This window comes from Dryobates pubescens, chromosome 31, assembly GCF_014839835.1.
Source record: "Dryobates pubescens isolate bDryPub1 chromosome 31, bDryPub1.pri, whole genome shotgun sequence".
Lineage (NCBI taxonomy): Eukaryota > Metazoa > Chordata > Aves > Piciformes > Picidae > Dryobates > Dryobates pubescens.
In genome coordinates, this window is record NC_071642.1 from 10191970 (window position 1) to 10214225 (window position 22256).

Genomic DNA, 22256 nt, shown 5'->3' on the forward strand with positions numbered 1-22256 from the left:
TATCAGGCACAACTTGTTAACTTTGTGCCTTTTGTGAGGCAAAAATAGAAATGAAATGTTTCTTTGGTTAACAAAGAAGAACTGCAAGGAAAGTAAGGGTGAGAACCTGAGATGCCAGGAACACAGAAGCAGGAATTTACAGATTTGGAGTCAGTAAATGACATGGTGATAGAACAGGAGAGGTTGGGAACACCACAGAGAGAGCCAACCCAGACCAGGTCATTCACAGGAACAGCCTTCTTCTCACTTGGGTTTTTAACTCGCTGGAAAGATCCAGGTAGTCCTATCCTTCCCTGGGGAGCAACTGAAAGGCCTTTTCTTTCAATTCAGTTAATTTCTTCTAGGACTTTTCTTCTTCTAGGGAGAAGCTTTTCCCCATGAGGGTTCTATTATATTCTAGGGTGGTGAGACCCAGGAACAGGTTACCCAGGGAGGTGGTGGAACCCTCATCCCTGGAGGCTTTTTAAGGCCAGGCTGGATGTGGCTGTGAGCAACCTGCTGTAGTGTGAGGTGTCCCTGCCCATGGCAGGGGGGTTGGAACTGGATGATCCTTGAGGTCCCTTCCAACCCTAACAGCTCTATGATTCTACGACTTCAATAAAAAGCTGATTAAATGTAAACTTAGATCCAGAAGAAAAGTAGAAGTGTTTTGGGGTTGAGGTATGTGGGAGATTGCCAGACTGGCCAAGCTGGGAGAAAACCAGAGACTCACTTGGCATACAAAGGTCCCTGGCACTCCATATAGTGCTGATCAGTTCCTAGTTCCCTGCATAGTTGCTCTTTCCTTGTTTATTCCTTGCCAGTACTCTCAGTAGCAAACCTTTCTCTCTGTCTTGCAGAGGTGAAAGCTTTTTCTTTGCATAAATGAGAGAGTTTTACACAGTTGGATTTTTTTGTTGTGGTTGTTTCTTTGTACTTTTATCTATTTGCTTTAAAGTTGTTTTGGGTTTTTTTATGACTTCAAAACCTATTGATTTTTTTGTTTTTTCCCAGTGCCCCTCAAAAGAAATCAAACAAGTAGGCTATAAGCAGGTGAACAACAACCAGGTTTTTACTACTGCATCATAAATCACAAAGAGTTTTGTTTTCCCATTTTGGCAAGCAGTCATGGTACAGAATATTGGCAGGAGGCCCCCTGGCTCTGGAGAGCTCACCAGTTTAGATGGCAAAACACATTTCAGTCCTAGTGCAGCCCTGGGTGTGTGTCAGCAGCACGGAAATGTTTGCTTCCACTGCACACGGCTCATGCCTGGCACTATTCATTTGCTGTTTGTGTGCATCATTTCCTCACAGAAATAAAAACAGCTTCAAAAAAAAAAAAAGGGGGGGGGGGAGGGGAGGGACACCAACAAAGCAACAACCCACACCAGAAGTGGTTTTTTGGCAAAGCCAAGATCTTTTGGGTTCAATGTTATGAAACTGATTGCTTTCACAAAGAGTAAATACAGTGAAAGGTTCCTCACAAGCATTTGCTGACATTAGTGCATTGCATAGCACAAAGCTGAGCCTCTGGTACCTTGGATGTGCTTCCATGAGGACCAAAGTTTCCCAGGGTAGATGACAGGATTGCAGGAACAGTGACTGAGCTGATAACAGACCTCTAGAGGTGGCCAGGGCCAGGTCCTTCATACAGAACAAAACCCACAAGGGAAATCAAGCAACAGCTCCAAGGGAATTTCCTTTCAAGGCAGGGCACCTACAAAATGGGTTTGGTCTTTGCCATGGAAGGATTTGTGCCCTGAGTTTTGTTCTGTCTGATTAAGTTTAATTGTGGCCTCAGTCAGCTTTTGTAGAGCTGAGTCAGTTAATTGTTGTGGTTTGGTGTTTTCTTCAGCCAACCTTTCAGCTAAAGGTATTGGAGCAGTTGCACTCAGTCAGGGCTGCCCAGGAAAGCTGCTTTCTGAAGATTACTTTTCCAGGCCTAAGGTTCTAAAGGATAGCTCCAAATGCTTACTACAAGCGAGGCAGAGGAGCCCCTAAACCCAATTTAGAATATATTTGCATATGTCTGGGAGTACCTTGAGTGTCTGTGCTTCCTATACACCCAGAGATGTCATCATTGGTGTATGTTTAGGCACATAAATGTGAATGCATTGCACATTTTCATGCTTTATAAATTTACCTTATGAATGTCCATCCCTAACCTTTCCATACCTCAAGCATGCAAAGAAATCCTTAATCCTCAACTGATTTTCTTTGCCCAGGGATCTGCCTCAAAGTATTGCACAACCTTTGCTGAGAGCTAATAATATTCTAAATAAAAGCATCCAATAAAGCTAACAAATGCTTGAATCAACCAAGTGAGAAATTACTGCAAAGAAACATTCTGAGATTCAGAGGGAAGGGGAAAAAAAGAGGATGGGGGGGGAGTGGTGGTGGTGGTGGAAATGGACAACATAAAATATTCATGTAGTCAGCAAACAAGCAGAAAATGTTTCATTTATAGAGCTAGACAGAAGTGATATAGGAAACAGATGTGCTCCATGTAAATTTATTAAGTGCAACTTTCTCTCTCTCCTTCTCTCTTTCTCTTTCTCTCTCAGATAAAAAACCTCTTCATGAAATAAAATCCCAAAGTAAGTTTCTTGGTTTTTCTTGGTTGTCTTTTCCTCTTGTAAATATGATTGATTTTTCCTCATCTTTTCTGCCATTCTATTTGTTTAGGAGCTAAATAAAACCAAAGGTTACATGAAAGGCTTTGAGGTCTGCTTAAAACATCTTGGCAGTGTTGTGATCATAGGGCTAGACTGGAAGGAGGGTAATGAGCATAAGGTTAGACTGGAAGGAAGAGGGAAATGAGGATAAGGTTAGACTGGAAAGAGGGTAGTGACCATTCCTGAGTAATCTGGGTCTGAGTGGGAGCCCTTTTTGCAGCCCTGATCTTGTGAAATTGATCTCTTGAAGGTTTGTAATTGGAAAAAAAACAACCCAAACAAACCAACCTTTAGTGCACTGAATTTGGCTTTCTTGGTTCAAACCTGGTTCCACTGCTGGCTCTGTCTGATCTTGTTCAGCTCACTTCAGCCTTCATTTATCAGCTGGTGAAGGGATTTATATCTTTAGCCTGCAAAGAGCGTGAAGATATCATTGATGGACTGCTCTGGGGACTTCTGTCCTGCACTCCTTGTTTCTTAGACTGAGATTGATTTCAGTCTTCCAGGAACCAACCACACAGTTCAGAAGATTTTTGATGGCTTCATTTTCAACAAGAAAATGGTCTTTGAATTTTTGACAAACAGATTTCTAAGCACCTTTTGGGCTTGATTCCTTTGAAGGACTTAGGCCAACACTCCAGCTGTACTGAGAAGTACCACAGACAATTGTTTCGATCTTCTTTGAGCATAGATTCTTCTGTTATGTGTTATAAAGCCTGTAGGTTTGAAGTCTGAGTATCTCCCCAGGATATAGGAGCATAAGGGGACCAGATTGCTTGGAATTTGATGGAACTTGGGCCCTAAATCATTAGGAAGGCAGTTGGAAATCCTGACCTGAGCTGGGTTAGGAAGAATTTAATCACTGAAACAGTGGCCAGGCATCGAAACAGTCTGCACAGAGAGGTGGTGGAGTCCCCATCCCTGGAGAGGCTTCAAAGCTGTGAAGATGCGGTGCTGAGGGCCATAGTTTAGTGGTGAGCTGGCAGTGCTGGGTTAGCAGTTGGACTCAAATGATCTTAAAGGTCAGTGCTGCAGTAGTTTTGTCTTGGTCTCACTGGAATCATCTCCTCATTGGTCAGGCACAATTGCTCAGTGCCGTAACTGGGCTCAGGCAACTGATAGGGTTTTGTGTATCTGAGCAGGTGCCACTTAATTAGGGAATCTTGAAAGAATATCAATCAAATCCCTTTCTTGTCTGATTTATTAGAAAAAAAGTAACTTCAATGGAATTGATTTTTGCATTTAAGGTCCCCCAGAGAGTTGAGGGTTTCTTTGGGGTTAGAATGATGGAAATGCAGCTCGTTGCTGTTCAGCAAAAGAGGAACTTGGTTGAAGGCTGCATGAATCACCAACAATGCAAAATCAGAGTCAGTTATGAAGATAATTGAGAAGCAACCTGTTCTGCTCAACCTCTTACCTGAGTCCCTGGCTTTTGAGCCTTGTCTCCAAGATTGGCTGTATGAAGAAATGGACTTCAGGTCGCTAAGAGGTACCAAAAGTGAGAGGGCTAGAAAACTGGGGGAGGATGGGAAGCTGGCAAAAGCTTCCAAATCTCCCCACAACCTCCAAGGGTAGGCGGGGGGAAGGTATGCCCTGCATAAGCTCCTGGAAAGCACTTCTTGTAAATGAGATAATTTAATCAATTACATTTCTTAATGTACTAAACCAAATGTTTCATTTTCTGCTCCTGCACATCTTAAATTATCTTCAGGTGCTTTATGAAACTTAATCATAGTTAATAGAAACTTCATTACCATCAAATGTGCTTTCAATAAATGTTGTGTAACAGTGTCAGGAGGTGGAGTGAAATATGGGCTACAATTACCACAAACAGGCATCCTGAAGTGTAGGGAACTCGTGGTGCTGTAGGAGAGCCCCTGCTGCCTCCAGGCTGGGAGGATGTGGTTCATTAAATAGTAATTGGTTGACTATAAATGCTTCCTCTTTTTTTTTTTTTTGAGTTTGTTTGTTTCTCCCTTTGTTCCCTTCTGGGAAAAAAACAACAAGCCCACACACCAAATAACAACAGAAAATGCCTCTGTTCCCTGTCTTTGCCATGCTTTGCTTTTAATGTCCCATAAAAGGCATCATCCATAAGGAAAGAGAGAAAGGTGAAGAGATTAAAATGGCTTTTACAAAGCAGGGTTTCCTTAGGAACAAATAATCCTCTCCTAAACAAAACTGAAAATCTCCCTGTCCGTGGGGGGGAGGTTGGAGTAGGTCACAGGATGTTAGGGGTTGGAAGGGACCTCAGGAGATGCTCGAGTCCAACACCCCTGGCAGAGCAGGACCATAGAATCCAGTGCAGGTCACACAGGAATGCATCCAGACAGGGCTGAAAAGTCTCCAGAGAAGGAGACTCCACAACCCCTCTGGGCAGCCTGTTCCAGTGCTCTGTGTGACCCTCACAGTGAAGAAGTTCCTCCTCATGTTGAGGTGGAACCTCCTGTGCTGGAGTTTCCATCCATCGCCCCTTGTCCTGTCACAGTGCACACGTGAGCAGAGGCTGACCCTTCCTTCTTGACACCCACCCCTCATCTATTTATAAACATTTAAATCCCCTCTCTAAGTACCTCTTAGATGATCTCAAAGGTTCATTCCAACCTAAGCCATTCTAAGATTCTATGATTTTAAGGTAAAGCTACTTCAGATGTAATTAATTTACAGAACATTCTCTCTTCCTCTGAACTTTTTGACTTGGTTGCTTTGGGTTTGTGTTGTGTTTATTTCTGCCCCCCCCCTCCCCCCCTTGCAATTTAATAGTTATGGGAACAGCTGAATAACTCCTCCAGGTCTTCTATGGAACAGAACAGTGACAATTTCCTAATAGATAAGGAAATGCAGGAAGAATAAGTGTAAAGGGTTGTAATCAGTGTCAAACCCAGGCTCTAGGGATGCTTACAGGCACTCACTGAAGAGTAAATTCTTCTCTCCTGTAAAGTGTTGCCTGAGCTAAAGTGTTCTCATCATGGTAAACACTGTGTTCTTGCTCTCCTCTAACCCATGGTACAATGTCTTGAGCAGTTCTAAAAGTAGGAAACTTCAATTATCTGACATCTGAATCGATGGAGAAGCAGCTGCTAAACTACCAAAGTAAGATTGAGAGTAGCAAATTGCAGTTCCTCACAGGTGAGGACTTGAGCTGTGTTTCATCTTCTGCTTTTGATGGTGAAAGATCAACTCCTCTCTATGCTACCTGTTGCAATTCTGGTGGCACTCATTTTTGAGTATTAGTTTTCTCTTTTCTTTTTTTTTACTGCTATTTCTGCATGGTTCAGACTGTAATTTATTATCCGAGGAAGGCAGAGGAGCCTCAGATCCTCAGCATATACTTATTTTTGTCCTCTCACTTTTAAAGTCATGATCAAAATGAAAGACTGAAAATGTTTCATGGTGGAATAACTGCCAGTTGCCTCTGGCTCTGGACAAAAGGAACCCCCCTGGCTGGTAGGTTTCCTCTGCCCACTGGAGATGTCTCACTCTCCTTGTTGTACTAATTACCCACAACAATGAAGTCAACAAAACCTTTCTTTTGGGTGGGATGGGATGTTGGAGTGATGCATTTGGGATCAGCTGGGCACTAAATGGAGAATGGGGATGGAAGAGGTGTTTGCTGCTTCTTGAGGATGCTTTAGCCAGCGAGGTTACTTTCCCTTTGACTCATAGTATCATAGTATCAGTCAGGGTTGGAAGGGACCACAAGGATCATCTAGTTCCAACCCCCTTGCCATGAGCAGGGACACCCCACACTAGATCAGGCTGGCCAGAGCCTCATCCAGCCTGGGCTTAAACACTTCGAGGGACGGGGCCTCAACCACCTCCCTGGACAACCCATTCCAGGGCTTCACCACTCTCATGGGGAAGAACTTCCTCCTCACCTCCAGCCTGAATCTCCCCACCCCCAGCTTCATTCCATTCCCCCTAGTCCTATCACTACCTGAGATCCTGAGCAGTCCCTCCCCAGCCTTCTTGGAGCCCCCTTCAGATACTGGAAGTCCACAATTAGGTCACCTTGGAGCCTTCTCTTCTCCAGACTGAACAGCCCCAACTCCTTCAGTCTGTGCTCATAGGAGAGGTGCTCCAGCCCTCTGCTCATCCTCCTGGCCCTTCTCTGGGGACCTTCCAGCACCTCCAGATCCCTCTTGTCATAGGGGCTCCAGAACTGGAGGCAGTACTCCAGGTGGGGTCTCACCAGAGCTGGCCAACTAAGAAGTCACTTCTGTTGTGCATGTCCCATGTGCTCCAGCACTGCTCACATGCTCTGTTTCCTTGCTGCTGCAATTCATGTGAGGTTCCACTTTTGCTGGAGAGCACTCAGGGCTGGGCTCTGTTGTCTGGCAGCCGCTCTGCCTTGCCAGGAAGTTCAGCTGCTTGGCTTGCTGGCTCCCAGACATTTCCTTTGCAGAAGAAACTGATGTGCCAGGAAAATCAGCTTTGCTGGTGCTGCCCAGAGGTTCTCATTTCCTTCACTTTCAGTGCTCTGAAGTTTCATGTTTATCTTTACAAGTGCAGCTAAAACAAAGTTCTCTGCCTTGCTGCAGGAAACCAGATGCACAACAGAAGCCTCCTCCCAAATACTAATTAAGTCATTTCAGTAATTGACTATTTATTAAATGCTGTGTTTAACTCCTTGCCCTATTTCTGTACACTGCAGAGTATTTACTGATACTGAGGAGCCTGGATTTCATCTTTCTTTTTTGTCACTGCTGTTTTGTTCCAAATAAATGCACTTTCTGCACCAAGTGCTTCTCACTTGACAGCAGAAGCACCATGACACAGGCTAAGAGATGATGTGTAGGGTGAATCCATGATGATCTCTTCCTCTGAACTGGAGTTTGGCATTAGAGGAACTACCTAAGGACCCACTGAGTGTACTTGCCAAGTAATGTAATTTCATGGTACGTGGTCCCAAATCCCAGGGCTGGATAATTCAATTACATAATATTGCAGGTTTCATTTGGGTTCCTTCTCTCAAAGCAATGAATTCTCCTTTGCTGCTGTAAAAGTTGGAGCCCTAAGAAAACTTGGCTGTGAGCTGCAGGCCTGGATGTGATCACAGGGAAGGCTTTGGGTTGCAGCCTGGTTTTTAAAGGCTGAAGGTACTTCAGGAGTCCATGAAGGGATATGGGATCTCCTCAGCCCCTCTCTGAGCTGTGACAGGATGGACTGTCCCTGCTTAGACTGAGGGATGAAGAGGATGGACTGTCCCTGCTTAGACTGAGGGATGAAGAGGATGGACTGTCCCTGCTTAGACTGAGGGATGAAGAGGATGGACTGTCTCTGCTTAGACTGAGGGATGAAGAGGATGGACTGTCCCTGCTTAGACTGAGGCACACTCAGAAAACAAAGAAGGCAGAAAGGGAAATCTTAACCAAGATTATTAGAGGATTAGCTCCAGAAGCCAAACGTGAAGCTGGCATGCCCCTGGAAGCTAGCTAGAGATTCACACTGGTACATAGAACAGCCTGCCCTAGCTGAAGTTGTTCAACATCATCCCATTAAGGGTTGCATTACCATCCCTTAATGATCTCCACTGGGCTGGAATAGGAGGCTGGCAAAGCTCAGCAAGGAGCCTGGGCTAGCAGTGTGTGCTGAGAGAGGCTGCTCAGCACCGTTCTGCTTCGGGGTGCTGTGAGCCCAGTTCCCCCCCTTCAAACAAAGACCACGGTGCAATCCCTAAACCAAAGTAAGCTCCCCTACACGGAGTGCTGCAGCAGCAGGAAATTTGCCTTCAGATGCTTGCTTTTCAGCACCCTGCTGTGATCTGCTCCAAAGCTTTACCTCCCCAGGCATATCTGCAGCACCACACAATCCCTTCGCTCCCGAGCAGCCAGCACCAGGCAGGATGTTTTCCATGAGTGTTGCTGACCTGGAGCCTGCTTTTTTTCTCTCTCCCTTTCAGATATCGAGACTGCCAGTGACATTGCCCTGTACTCTGGCCTGGGAGCAGCAGTCATTGCTGTAGCTGTGCTGGTGGTTGGAGTTACCCTTTACAGACGGAGTCAGAGTGAGTACGGCGTGGATGTGATTGATTCATCTGCACTGACAGGAGGCTTCCAGACATTTAATTTTAAAACAGTCAGACAAGGTTAGTGTTGTGATTTCATTTTCTTCTCTCCAGAGCTCCTACTGCAGAGATACTAAGCTCATACTCATTGCCTGGCTGTGGGAGGGTGTGCTGGCTTACTGCTGAGCAGATGTGTTGAAAGCCAGCGAAGGGTCGCTGCAGGACAAAGAACAGGATCCGGTGGTTAGAACTGTCTCTTGCTATCTGTGTGACTGATCTGTCGTGGCAACCAGGGCAGATACAGGATCTGTCTCCACCATACTCTGAAGTGCTTTAGGAGTGCTGTCACTCCCTTCAACACTGACAGTTGGGACTTAGGAAAAGCCCAAACCAAATTAACCAAATCAAAACAAACCCAAACAGCAAACAAACCAACCAAAAAAAGACCAAACCAGCTCAAGGATTCAGGCCCTAAATGGATCCATTCCTTCTCTCATTTTAGGAGTGTTTGCTAAACTAAAATGCCTCTAAATGACTAACTCTGCTGTTTTTCCCTACATTACTCTTGTCCCACTTTCCTTCCAACCCAGTGTCCCCCAGGCATGAAGCCATCGCTTTGTGTAAGCTGGCAGAAAGGGGCTGCAGGAAAATGTTTTCATCCACTGGCTTTTAACAATGAAAAGAAGCCAAAAGGCAAACACACAAACCTGAATCCAGAACAAAAAGAGAGCTCCTTCTTGGGTTCGTGCACTCTGAGCTGCCTGAAGTGGGGAACATGCAGGGATCTAACAGGTGTTGGATCTGTTGCACCATTTAATCTGTTTGGGTTTTTTTACCATTACCTTAAGTGATTTTGAGCTCTGAGAGGGTCAGGAAGGGTGAGAAAGCCAAAAAGGAGATGGTGCAGAGGTTGGAAAGAGATTCCTGATTTAGCTTCTTAATACAGGAACCAACTCCCTGGTCTGCTTCCTTCTGCCAGGTAACTCCCTGCTGTTGAACTCATCCATGCAGCCTGACCTGACTGTGAGCAGGACCTACAGTGGCCCAATCTGCCTGCAGGATCCCATGGACAAGGAGCTCATGACAGAGTCCTCACTGTTCAACCCACTGTCAGACATCAAAGTCAAGGTCCAGAGTTCCTTCATGGTGTCCCTGGGGGTGACAGAGAGGGCTGAGTATCACGGAAAGGCACACCCTGGAACTTTCCCCCATGGGAATAACAGAGCTTTTGGTACACTACAGGCTAGGAACAAGACTACCTACATTCAGAACCTGTCTTCTATTTCAACAACAAGTGAGCTGAAGACAGCTGCCATCTTTGGGCACCTGGGTGGCCGTTTGGTGATTCCAAACACAGGTGGGTAGATCCTTTCCTCTTCAAAGCACATCAAATAATGGCAGATCAAACTTCTTTTGCCTGATGTAGTGCACACTCTTAACTAAATTTGGATGGTAGGAAGAGGGGTATGGATGGTAGGAAGAAGGTCTTTACCATGAGGGTAGTGGAACACTGGAACAGGTTGTCTGAGAAGGTGGTGGTTGGGGCTCCATCCCTGGAGGTATTCAAGGTGAGGCTCAACAGAGCTCTGGGCAACCTGCTGTAGTGGAGGATGCCCCTGCTGACTTCAGAGGGGGTTGGACTGGATGACCTTCAGAGGTCCCTTCCAAGCCAGACCATTCTGTGATTTTACATTCTGAAACAAGGAAAGAAAAAGTAGGAGCTCCCTTAATGCAAATGTTGGGAAGTAGAACACATTGCCCACACAGGAGATGGCTGATCAGAAGAAAGCTTGGGATGAGCAGTCAAGAGGCATTATGCCTATTTGAACTGCTCTGAATTACTGCCTCTCTTGATGTCTTTAGCATGAAAGTCATATTAATCAAAGCTGTTGCTTACTTGGATCCTGATCCAAAAGGAAGGCTCCCCAGGAAGGAGGTCGATATTGGATCAGTCTCTTATATAATGGGGTCACATTCAAAGCAGAATCTACATACATCAACATCTGACTGTGTTAGCATTGTCAGGCTTCATTATCTTCTTGAAGTCTGCAGCAGATAACAAACAGAGGTCTCTGGAGAACCCCTTCCACTCTGGATGAAAACTCCAGCACAGCTTTCCTTAGCTTTTACTCCTGGCTTTCTAATTTTCCTTTTCTTTTAGCTTAATAACCGAACAGATTTCCATGGTGGGGCACTTCAAAGTCATCTGGCGTTTCAGAACTGGGCTGCACACGGGAAACATCACAGCAGGGATGCTCAGTCTGAGGTGTTTAAGAAAGCAGAGTTGTGTTTGTGACTTCAGAGGTTTGGGAGATGATTGTAGACTGAAGAAAGAGTTTGTTAAATTAGAACCAAATTCAGGTCAAGTAAAGGATGTTAAAATCATGGTGTCCAGCTGCTACAGCCCTGTGGTCATATCCCACTGTATGCAATTCCTTGTGTTGGACGCTTCTGTTGGACAGGCTGAAGGAGCTGGGGGGGAAGCCTGGAGAAGAGGAGGCTCTGGGTAGACCCTAGAGCTGCCTTCCAGTATCTGAAGTGAGCTGCAAGGAGGCTGGAGAGAGGCTGTTTACAAAGGCCTGGAGTGATAGGATGAGAGGCAGTGGCTTCAAACTAGAGAAGAGCAGATTTAGATTGGATATTAGGAACAAGTTCTGCATCATGAGGTTGGTGGAACACTGGAACAGGTTTCCCAGGGAGGTGTTTGAGGCCTCATCCCTGGAGACATTCAAGGTGAGGCTCAACAGGGCTCTGAGCAACCTGCTCTAGTGGAGGATGTCCCTGCTGACTGCAGAAGGGGTTGGACTTGACCTTTGGAGGTCCCTTCCAGGGACCATTTTATGATTCTATTCTATGATGCTATCAAAATGGGAAATCACAGAACGTTAGGGGCTGGAAGGGATCTCCAGCATTGAGTGCAGGTGAAACACAAAGAGCCAGCCACCACCTTTGCTGGCAAAGAGGAGGGTATTTTTCAAGCTCTGGGGATCTTCATTCACTTTAAATTCAACCTTGGGTTTATGTGACTGGTGTGTCCAGGCTTAGCTCTCAGTCTCCAGTTGAAGTGAATGATTTAGAGCCCATGGAATGTATTCAGCTCCTCACAGACTGCTCTGGTGTTCAGCACTGCCTGTTACAAAGGCACTAAGCCAGTTAAGGCATTAAGGAAGAAGTCCCTCACAGTGTGTATTTAGCTGCTTTATTTAATTATAGTCCCATCAATTAGATAATTTAAATGCATATTTGGTCCACTTTATGATTTGTGTTCTTCCTTCTGCCTGTTGGTGTGAGATCAAATTTGCTCTCCAGCTGTAAATTACAGTGCAGTCATGTCACAGCTCAGCTCGTGTGACACATGCACAGCCAACCCCAGCCCTGTGCTGGGGAATCCTTTCACTTGGATTCACTAATTACTGTCTGTATGAAGAGCAGCAGCAGCAAGCTGTGGTGCTTCCCATGCAGATGGATTGGGTTGGGTTGTGTCTCCGTTCTGAGATTCCCTGTGCTCCTGGATTTGATTCCAGGCTCGAAGGGAGTTAAATATTCAGAACTGGGTGGGTGTATTTTCCTTTCATCTGATAATGTTGTGGTCAGCCCCAATGTTTCAGAGGCCCTTCCAGTCCACCAGAGGCCAGTTGTGCACTGTCTGTACATCCACTGCCTCTGGATCTAAAGCTCTGCCCTTGCTCTTGGTAGGAGTCAGCCTCTTGATCCCACACGGAGCTATTCCTGAGGAGAGTTCATGGGAAATCTATCTTGCCATCACTCAGAAGGAGTCCAGGTAAGAAGTACATAAAACCACCCAGACACATCCTGAATCCCTGGAACTGCCTCATTTCATGGATTTCTTGTCAACACTGAAGGAATGGGACGGGCACCAGGCACTCCAGCTTGCCTGTTGCTGGTGTGACCAAGCTGTTGTGACACATTGTGGCAGCAGAAATGATCTCAAATGTATGGTGACAGCAGAAATGACCTCAGCTATACATCCAGCTAAAAGCACTGAAAAACTGGTGGGGATCTGTGAGGAGAAGTGGAAAGAAGGAAATGACTGCAGACACAGGAAACATTAACTCACAGCAACTTACAGCCAAGTGACTGCTGGAATTTTTTTGCCTTTCAGAACAGAAAGTTGCCAACCTGCCTAGGAATTGTAAAGCCTAGAATTAGTTTTTTTTCCAAACTTGAAGTGAAATCTGGTGGTTTTCTTCTTTTTTCCCCCCTCCCCTCTTCTGCTATCTGAACTCATTTGTGAAAGCTTTCATATTCCATCCCCATCTGCTGCCACAGGGTTTTGATCATTTTCAATGAAAGATTAAGATATGTAAAAGGAAGGAAGGGGGGGGGGGGGGGGGAAATATCACCCAGCTGTTTTATCTGCAAGGGTTCTGCAGAAATGAGTTAAAAAAATAGGTTAATTAAAACTAAGCAGCACATTATTATTATTTTTTCTTTTGGGCCTACTCTTCTCCTTCCCTCCTGGGCACAAAGCAGAAGTAAAACAAACTGAAGAGTGGCACAGGGAGATGCTCTAAAGTGAGACAAAAGCAACCATTCTTTCTCTTCACATAATTGAGCCCAGATTGATGTTGTCTTTCACCCATCTGAACTGGGTGGAATAAGCCAGACTTGTCTAGCAGCTGCAGGCTGCACTGCCACGAGGGAGCCTTCTCCTGACTGCCAGCGAGTGCAGCGGCGGTGAGAATTTGTTCTTCCCAGGCAGAAGCCGGCAGTGTTTTGCACATTTGCTTGGAGCAGCCGCTCCACTCTCAGCTCAAATCTGTCTGAAGGCAGAGAGACAACTGCTGAGCTGAGCTGCATTGCTGCAGCAAGGCACAAGCACTGCTTTGTGCTCTCCACTCTTCCCCTCACAGCTCAAGAGGAAGGTGGCAGCTGGAGTAGGGACTCTGCTTGGATTTCTTCAGCCTAAGAATCCTACAAACACTTGGAAGCAACTGAGGCTTCTGGAGCATTTATTATGATGGCACTTGGCAAAGCAAAAGCAGAATTGGCCTTTTGTTACCATGTTGTCTTTTTTTCACTTCATCTCACAAATACTTGCACAGCTCCTCTGTCTCTTGAAGTTGCTGGAACTTGAGCAAGAATGGGGATTTTTTTAGCTGCCTTCTCTGAGCACCTGCTCTTGCAGTTAACACAGAGGATGCTTCCCCCAGCTGATGGTTAGGTGTGCAGAGTCCACCTGCAGGATTGGAATCTGATTGATTTTAGGGCTTACACATAAGTGGAGCCAACCTGAGAGCTACCACAGGATGTCAGAGGTTGGAAGGGACCCAAAGAAATCATCAAGTCCAGCCCCTCTGCCAGAGCAGGAGCATACAATCACTTAAATGTGTTATCCAGGTGGGCTTGGGGGAACTTGGGATTTTGCCCAGGATAGCCTTGCTGTGTTTGGCTGTGCACAGGTAGGATGCTGTGGTAGTTTTAGGCTATGCTTTTAAAATTTTTTCACAGCTCTTGAACAGAAAGTAGTAGAATGTAAATAAATCACTACTGGGTGTAAAAAGGAATGGTTCAGCAGTGCTGCTCTTGCAAAGCTCTGCGGGGCAGTGCTGTCAGGCTGGATGAGGTCTTGAGCAGCTGAGTCTACTTGAGAGGCGTCCCTGCCCATGGCGAGGAGTTTGGAGTTTATGGTCTCTGAGGTCCATTCCAACCTGAGCCATTCTATGGTACAAGAAAATCAGCACAGCAATTGGCTGATTGTTTTCTATAGCAGATGAGTGAGGAACTTAGATTTGAACTCCAATATTTTACAGCACACAGTTAAAGTTCTTTTTGCTCCTTATTCAAAGAGCCTGACACACATTACTGTCTTCCCCCTCCCTTAAAGCCTCCAGCCTGAAGGCACAGATGTTCTTCTAGGTCCAGAAGTAACCTGTGGGCCCTCAGAGGTGTCTGTCAGCACTCCCTTTGCCTTGACCATCCCACACTGTGCAGAAGTGAATTCAGAGCACTGGAATATCCACCTGAAGAAAAGGACACAGCAAGGAAAATGGGAGGTAAGCTCAGCCTTCTGCTCCCACTCGAAGGTTGTACCAACAACGGGAACAAGAGAGTTGCGATTCCTGCAGGCACAGGTCAGAGCTCAGCCAAGTGATAGAAACAGGCAGCTCAAAGAAACTATTTGAAGAGAGATTTGGCATTTTGCTGAGAAGCAGCAAAATCTTCTCAGCTGTTTTACCAAGGTGTGCACACAAAAAAAGGCTCACCCCAAGGGCTAGCCCCAGTGCCATGGACAAGTGTTCATTTCCTCGGGTCACTCACCGTGCAGCCAGCAGCCTTTCATTGTTTCAAACCACTGCTTTGGTAGATCACAGCTCCCAGAGAGACTCAGGTCACAACAGAGCACTCTGTGCCATGATCAATTCTTGTGTGGGCAAAGTTAAGGACCTGGTTAAAAATGCACTCCTGATTTTATTGATCAGTTGAATATCTTTGTTAACCTGATTTCAAAAGCAGTTGAAGTTTTTAATCCTCCTGATTTCAAACTCAGTTTAATTTTTTTCAGCCTCCTGATTTCAAGGTCAGTTTAATATTTTTAATCCTCCTGATTTCAAACTCAGATTAATTTTGCAATCCTCCTGATTTCAAGCTGAGATTAATATTTTTAATCCTCTGATTTCAAACTCAGTTTAATTTTTTCAGCCTCCTGATTTCAGACTCAGTTTAATATTTTTAATCCTCCTGACTTCAAACTGAGTTTAATATTTTTCAGCCTCCTGATTTCAAACTGAGTTTAATATTTTTCAGCCTCCTGATTTCAAACTCAGTTTAATTTTTTCAGCCTCCTGATTTCAAACTCAGTTTAATATTTTTAGCCTCCTGCTTTCAAATTGAGTTTAATATTTTTAATCCTCCTGATTTCAAAATCAGTTGAATTTTTTCAGCCTCCTGATTTCAAACTCAGTTTAATTTTTTCAGCCTCCTGATTTCAAACTGAGTTTAATATTTTCAATCCTCCTGATTTCAAGATGAGTTTAATATTTTTAATCCTCCTGATTTCAAACTCAGTTGAATTTTTTCAGCCTCCTGATTTCAAACTGAGTTTAATATTTTTAGCCTCCTGACTTAAATCTCAGTTTAATATTTTTAATCCTCCTGATTTCAAAATCAGTTGAATTTTTTCAGCCTCCTGATTTCAAACTCAGTTTAATTTTTTCAGCCTCCTGATTTCAAACTGAGTTTAATATTTTCAATCCTCCTGATTTCAAGATGAGTTTAATATTTTTAATCCTCCTGATTTCAAACTCAGTTGAATTTTTTCAGCCTCCTGATTTCAAACTGAGTTTAATATTTTTAGCCTCCTGACTTAAATCTCAGTTTAATATTTTTAATCCTCCTGATTTCAAACTGAGTTTAATATTTGTAATCCTCCTGATTTCAAACTCAGTTTAATTTTTCAGATCCTCCTGGTTTAAAAAAATATCATCTCTCTTTTTTTTTTGGACACATCATTTTGGAGGGCATTCAGTGATCACTCTGTGCCCATAAGCTCTGAAGGATCAGTGTGTATTAATAGTTTGCCTTTTTTTTTAGCTGAAAATGAATCTCCTAGTCTTGATTTGCTGGGGAAAATGAAGCTTTGTGCCTTTGTTCCACTGGCATCTGATGGTTTTGTGTCTGTCCACCTGCATTTTTTAAGCCCTCTGGCCAGCCTCAGCTGCAACTGCTCAGTAAGCTTTCAGCATCAGCTGGGGAGGCACCTTCCTGCTAACACCCTGAAGGGACAGCTCTAAAGCAGGAACCAAACTGTTACTCAACATGACAGAAACCCACACAGGAGGGAAAGCTGCTGAAATTCCCAGCAATAGTCTTCCCTGTGTGTGTGCTGGCACTGCAGCACCCAGTACCTAAACAAATCCACAGTCAATCAGATTCCATTGCACTGCTGCTGCTGGAACTGTTTGGTTCATAGCATTGGGAAGAGGAAAAAGCAGTAGTTAAAACGTTCCTGGGATACCTTAACTCAGTCTTAAGCCACTGTGGTGTTTGCTGCTCTTGTTTAAAGCATTTCAAGTTTAGCTTAGATTTCCTACTTCAGATGCACTCAATACTTGGTCAGCTCCACCAGTGCTGGTCACAAGCACCCTGAATTAATGAGGAGTGTAAGCCCAGCCTGCAGACTGCTCAGAGACCTCAGCTAATGATGCTGGAAAGCAGAACTAAGCATGAAAGGCAGAAGGGTGGGCTAGGTGGTGCTTTGATGAAGGTAAATGTAACTCTAACGGCTGTTCTGCTGGGGAAGTCAAATAACCAGCTATTGTTCAAGGTTTGCTTATTGACTTTAATATTCAAGGTGATTTCTTAACTTGACATTGGGTGGGGGTGGGGGGGAACAGCCAGAAAGTGAAGAGCACTTCAACCAAAGATGCTAAAGTTGCTCACCTGCCATCATGGCTATGCTGTGCTGGACGCAGTGAACTGTGCACCATCCATTGCCATTAATCCTGTGGCTGACTCAGGGCTAGACTTGGGAGTACTTGCTCGACAGGGAGTTTGCCTTCTGCCCTTTCCTGAGGTGAAGATGAGCAGTGTGCAGCCTGGCTCTCAGAAACCCTTTCCCACCCCAGCTGTGTGCAGATAATGTCAGGAGCCCTCTTGTCAAGGCCTGTTGAGCCCCTTGGGGGTTTATTTTTCTTTCTATTGATTTGTTTTTATTTTTTTAAACCTGAATTTCATTTTGCAGGAAGTGATGTCTGTGGAAGAGGAAACTACTTCTTGCTACTGCCTGTTGGATCCTTATGCCTGTCACATTCTCTTAAACAGCTTTGGAACTTATGCTCTTATTGGGGAACCCATCTCTGACTGCGCCGTTCGACAGCTGAAAGTAGCGGTTTTTGGCTGCCTGTCTTGCAATTCTCTGGATTACAATCTGAGAGTGTATTGTGTGGATAACACCCCTTGTGCATTCCAGGTAAATGCTTTCCCTTTCTTCCTTCGGTTGTGGTTGGTTAGCCAGAGAGCTCTAACGTTCCTTTAAGTCCTGGGGACGGCCCCTGGGCAGCAGTAGTCCAGGAGCTGGCTGAATGCAAATGCTGTAGCTGCTTGCATCCCACTGCTGCATGACTTAGGGTAAGTCTCTTAATGTCTCAGCACTGGAGTTTCATTTGTGGAGCTTCAGGAGGGTCAGACTATCTCCATTCTTTGCCAGGCAGATGGAAACCCACTCTACCCGCCTTCTAGACTGACCCCAGATACAGAACACAGAATTTACCAGGTTGGGGAAGCCCTTTGAGATCGTCAAGTCCAACCTATCACCCAGCTCCATCTGATCAACTAAACCATGGCACCAAGTGCCTCATCCAGTCTCTTTTTAAACACCTCCAGTGATGGTGACTCCACCACCTCCCTGGGCAGAACATTCCAATGGGCAATCTCTCTTTCTGTGAAGAACTTCTTCCTAACATCCAACTTAAACCTCCCCTGGTGCAGCTTGAGACTGTGTCCTCTTGTTCTGGTGCTGTTGCCTGGGAGAAGAGACCAACCCCCACCTGGCTACAACCTCCCTTCAGGTAGATCCCACAGCCATGGTTCACACAGTGCAGAGCCACCACTGATGTTGTCAGCTTGAGCTCAGGGTTGTGGCTTCTCCATGCCACAGGCATCCACTGGCCCCTGGAGCCCAGAGGTGCTCCCCCAGGAGCACACAGTGTAAACCATTCTCATGTGAGGCAGAGTATCTGCCATGCTCATTACCCTGCAGTGTATTAGCTCAGGATTTCCTCTGCTGTTTACCATTTGAGGAAGAGGAGAGTGGCCAGCAGGAGCAGGGAGGTGATTCTGCCCCTGTACACTGCACTGGTTAGGCCACACCTTGAGTCCTGTGGCCCGTTCCGTGCCCCTCAGTTTAGGAAGGAGGTTGACTTGCTGGAAGGTGTCCAGAGAAGGGCAACAAAGTTGGTGAGGGGTTTGGAACACAGCCCTGTGAGGAGAGGCTGAGGGAGCTGGGGTTGCTTAGCCTGGAGAAGAGGAAGCTCAGGGGAGACCTTATTGCCATCTACAACTACCTGAAGGGAGGTTGTAGACAGGTGGGGGCTGGTCTCTTATCCCAGGCAACCAGTGCGAGAACAAGAGGACACAGCCTCAAGCTGTGCCAGGGGAGGTTTAGGCTGGAGGATAGGAAGAAGTTCTACACAGAGAGAGTGATTGCCCATTGGAATGTGCTGCCCAGGGAGGTGGTGGAGTCACCATCATTGGAGGTGTTCAGGAGGGGACTTGATGGGGTGCTTGGTGCCATGGTTTAGTTGTTTAGGCGGTGTTAGATAATAGGTTGGATGCGATGATCTTGAAGGTCTCTTCCGGGCTGGTCTGGTCTGGTCTGGTCTGGTCTGGTCTGGTCTATTCTATTCTATTCTATTCTATTCTATTCTATTCTATTCTATTCTATTCTATTCTATTCTATTCTATTCCAAATTGCCTCATCATCTATGCAAACAAAAATCAAATGATAATTATACATTTCCCCTTTCAAAAAGCCACAATCCCCAAGCCCATCCCCCCCAAAAGGCAATTAAAATCAGGGTGATTTTTCTACATGCCACTCCAAGACAAAACAATGACATTTGCTGCCTTTTGCAGCCCTTAAACTCAGAAGCTTTAACAAAATGGTTTTCTTTGGGGAGCTGAAATGAAGAGAGTTGTGACAGATGAATTTTTTTTTGCTTCCTTTTCCTATCATAGAGAACAGAAACATGAATCTTAATGAAGCACACACTCGTGTCTGCGTGCTGCTAATAAAAGCAAAGCCACTGCAAAAGGATTGTTAGAGGCTTACAACAGCTTTGTAATTAGCCCCTTTAGAGCACACAGCTCATGGGCTACCAGGATTTCCCTGGCTGAGGCTGGACAGAAATGGTTAGAAGAAGAGTTGGCACTCTTCTGCATTCACAGGAATGAGAGCAGGGTGTTGGTACACCAGGAGGCAGCTGTATGGCTATGAAATCACCCTGCCCTTAAAAGCTCACTATATCTGCTGCCTGCAAGTGGAAATATCACAGCACCACTAAGGTTGGAAGAGACCTCAAAGATCATCGAGTCCAGCCTGGCACCACAGACCTCAGGATTAGACCATGGCACCAAGTGCCACATCCAATCCCCTCTTGAACCCCTCCAGGGATGGGGACTCCACCACCTCCCTGGGCAGCACATTCCAATGACAAATGACTCTCTCTGTGAAGAATTTTCTCCTCACTTCCAGCCTAAACTTCCCCTGGTGCAGCTTGAGACTGTCCTCTTGTTCTGGTGCTGTTGCCTGGGAGAAGAGACCAACCCCTTCCTGGCTACAACCTCCCTTCAGGTAGTTGTAGAGAGCAATGAGGTCCCCCCAGAGCCTCCTTTTCTCCAGGCTAAGCAACCCCAGCTCCCTCAGCCTCTCCTCACAGGGCTGTGCTCAAGGCCTCTACCCCTTCTCTGGACACCTTCAAGTGTCTTGATGTCCTTCCTAAACTGAGGGGCAAATAGTAAGGGGTGAAGGTGGCAGCTACAGATTGGTTTGGAGGGAGTATCAGAGTTGGGCTTACCAAGTGTTGTGTGGCACTGTTAATTCCCTATAGGTACACAGCTCCTTGATTTTTCACTTCCATAGAATCATGGAATCTTTCCTTATGACCTCTAAGATTCCTCTAAGCTCATCCAGTCCAACCACCAACCCAACACCACCATGGCCCCAAGTGCCATGTCCCCAGGTTTCTTGAATGCCTTCAGGGAAGGAGACTCCACCACCTCCCTGGGCAGCCTGTTCCAACCCCTGTCCACTCTTGCAGCTAAGAAAGAAACTGTTCCTAACCTCCAACCTAAACCTCCCTTTGCACAGCTTCAGGCAACGTCTTCTGGTTCACTCTGTCCCTGTGTGAAATCTGCTTTTCTAAGAGGTGACTGTGCCCTTCCTGCAGTTCCCAGGGCGTTGGGCAACTCTGGGCTCTCAAATGCCCTTTGTTCTTGCTGTTTTGCTGTGGTCCTGCTGACACTGTGGAATTAATGTGATTAAAGTAGAGCAGCCTTTAAACCACCACATTGCACTTAAAAAAAATCCCAAGGCATTGAGGGGAATTTTGACAGCAGCCATGAAATAATTTACTCCTTTTGCAGCTGAAAATCAAACCCTGGAGCCTCCCTTCTTCTCCCTTCTCTCCTGCAAATCAGGAGTTAAACCAAATGTCTGTAAATGGCTTTAGAAGAGAAATCCATTTTTAGACTTTCAGAAAGCCTGAGCAGTCATTACATCTTCAGAAGGTCAGGATGATTCCAGTGGCTCTTCTAACAATAACTGCTACTGACAAGCACTAAACCCCTTCCATACACACAGATTTGATGTAATTTATGTGGATAGAAAAGGTAAATTTTGACAGATTGCTTGCTAGCTGATTTTTCAGACTTCTGCAAGCTTTCCTTCCTCCCTGCCTCACTGACACTTCTGCTGCTAGAGTACAGGAATAAATCTTGCCTAAGTACAGGCAGGGGTGATTTTTATATATTTTATATATATATACACCCCACCCCACCCCCCCATTATGTTTGAAATGCACAGAATTAGATACAAACTGGGGTCAGAATACAGCTCTAGAGGGCTGTAGTGCAAATTCCTGCTCCAAGTCAGCCCTTGCAAGGCTGTGCAGGGTCTTGTCCAGTCATTTTGAAAATATCCAAGAGGGGAGGAATGAAACTGCAGCATTTTGCCTGATGTCTACACTTGGGGTGTTTCTTTGAGTGCTCTTCAAAGTCCTGAGAGTACTTTCTCACCAAAAGTGCTGTCAGCTTGACCTGTAGCTGGGCAGAGCATTTAAAACTGAGTTCAAATACCAAGACTAGTTGTGCTCCTCAGAGCACAAGGGGGACTAAATGGCAGTGACATCACACTTCAACCACTTTCCACTCTCCTCTTTGGAGGGAAAGAACTTTACCTGGAAAGGGGTTGGCACAAGTCTTGCTTCCCTCTTCATGCTCTGTTCCAGAGCACTCTGAGCTGCTGGTAAACTTCTCCTTTGTGGTGGGATGCAATAAAAATAGGAACAATCAAACTGGTTGGCTTTGACCTAACCCCTTTCCCCCAAGGATGTGAAGATGGCCTCTCCTGGGTGGCAATACCCCTAGAGTTTCCTTTCAAGTGCTGCACTCCCAGTCTGCCATTCTGAGGGTGCTGGCCAAAAGGAAATTCAGTGTCCCAAGCACCACCAGCAGGTACAGGGAAGTGGAGCTGACTAATGCCTGACCCACACCGGTGGTGAAATGTAAATGCCAATGCCCACCAGCTGGCCCTGGAGAGACATACTCTCACTGCTGTACCCTGATGAATGAAGCAACTTCCCTCAAGATGGATTTTCAACACCTGTGGTAATTGTTCCTGATACTGAATGAATTCTTCCCTCCTCTTACCACTGCAGGAAGTTGTTTCGGATGAGAGGCTCCAAGGAGGACAATTGCTGGAGGAACCTAAGCTGCTGCACTTCAGAGGGAATACCTTCAGTCTCCAGATATCTGTCCTTGATATCCCTCCTTTCCTTTGGAGAATCAAACCATTCACAGCATGTCAGGTACGTGTCCATTTAATCTGTTTGAACTCAGAGGCAGCAAGAGGTTTT

At 45.6% G+C, this 22256-nt stretch overlaps 1 protein-coding gene across 3 annotated transcripts in view; it reads left to right on the plus strand.

Annotated features, from left to right (window-relative positions):
- UNC5D (unc-5 netrin receptor D) overlaps positions 1–22256 on the plus strand; it is a 134840-nt gene that overhangs the window by 105241 nt on the left and 7343 nt on the right. The window contains exons 8-14 of one of the 3 annotated variants that reach the window (XM_009901619.2): positions 2544–2576; positions 8557–8742; positions 9641–10018; positions 12358–12442; positions 14510–14678; positions 17366–17593; positions 22059–22208. In XM_009901619.2, coding sequence (XP_009899921.2) covers positions 2544–2576; positions 8557–8742; positions 9641–10018; positions 12358–12442; positions 14510–14678; positions 17366–17593; positions 22059–22208 — 1229 coding nt within the window. The remainder of the gene's footprint in view (positions 1–2543; positions 2577–8556; positions 8743–9640; positions 10019–12357; positions 12443–14509; positions 14679–17365; positions 17594–22058; positions 22209–22256) is intronic. The other 2 variants (XM_054174889.1, XM_054174888.1) reach the window with 2 other exon arrangements.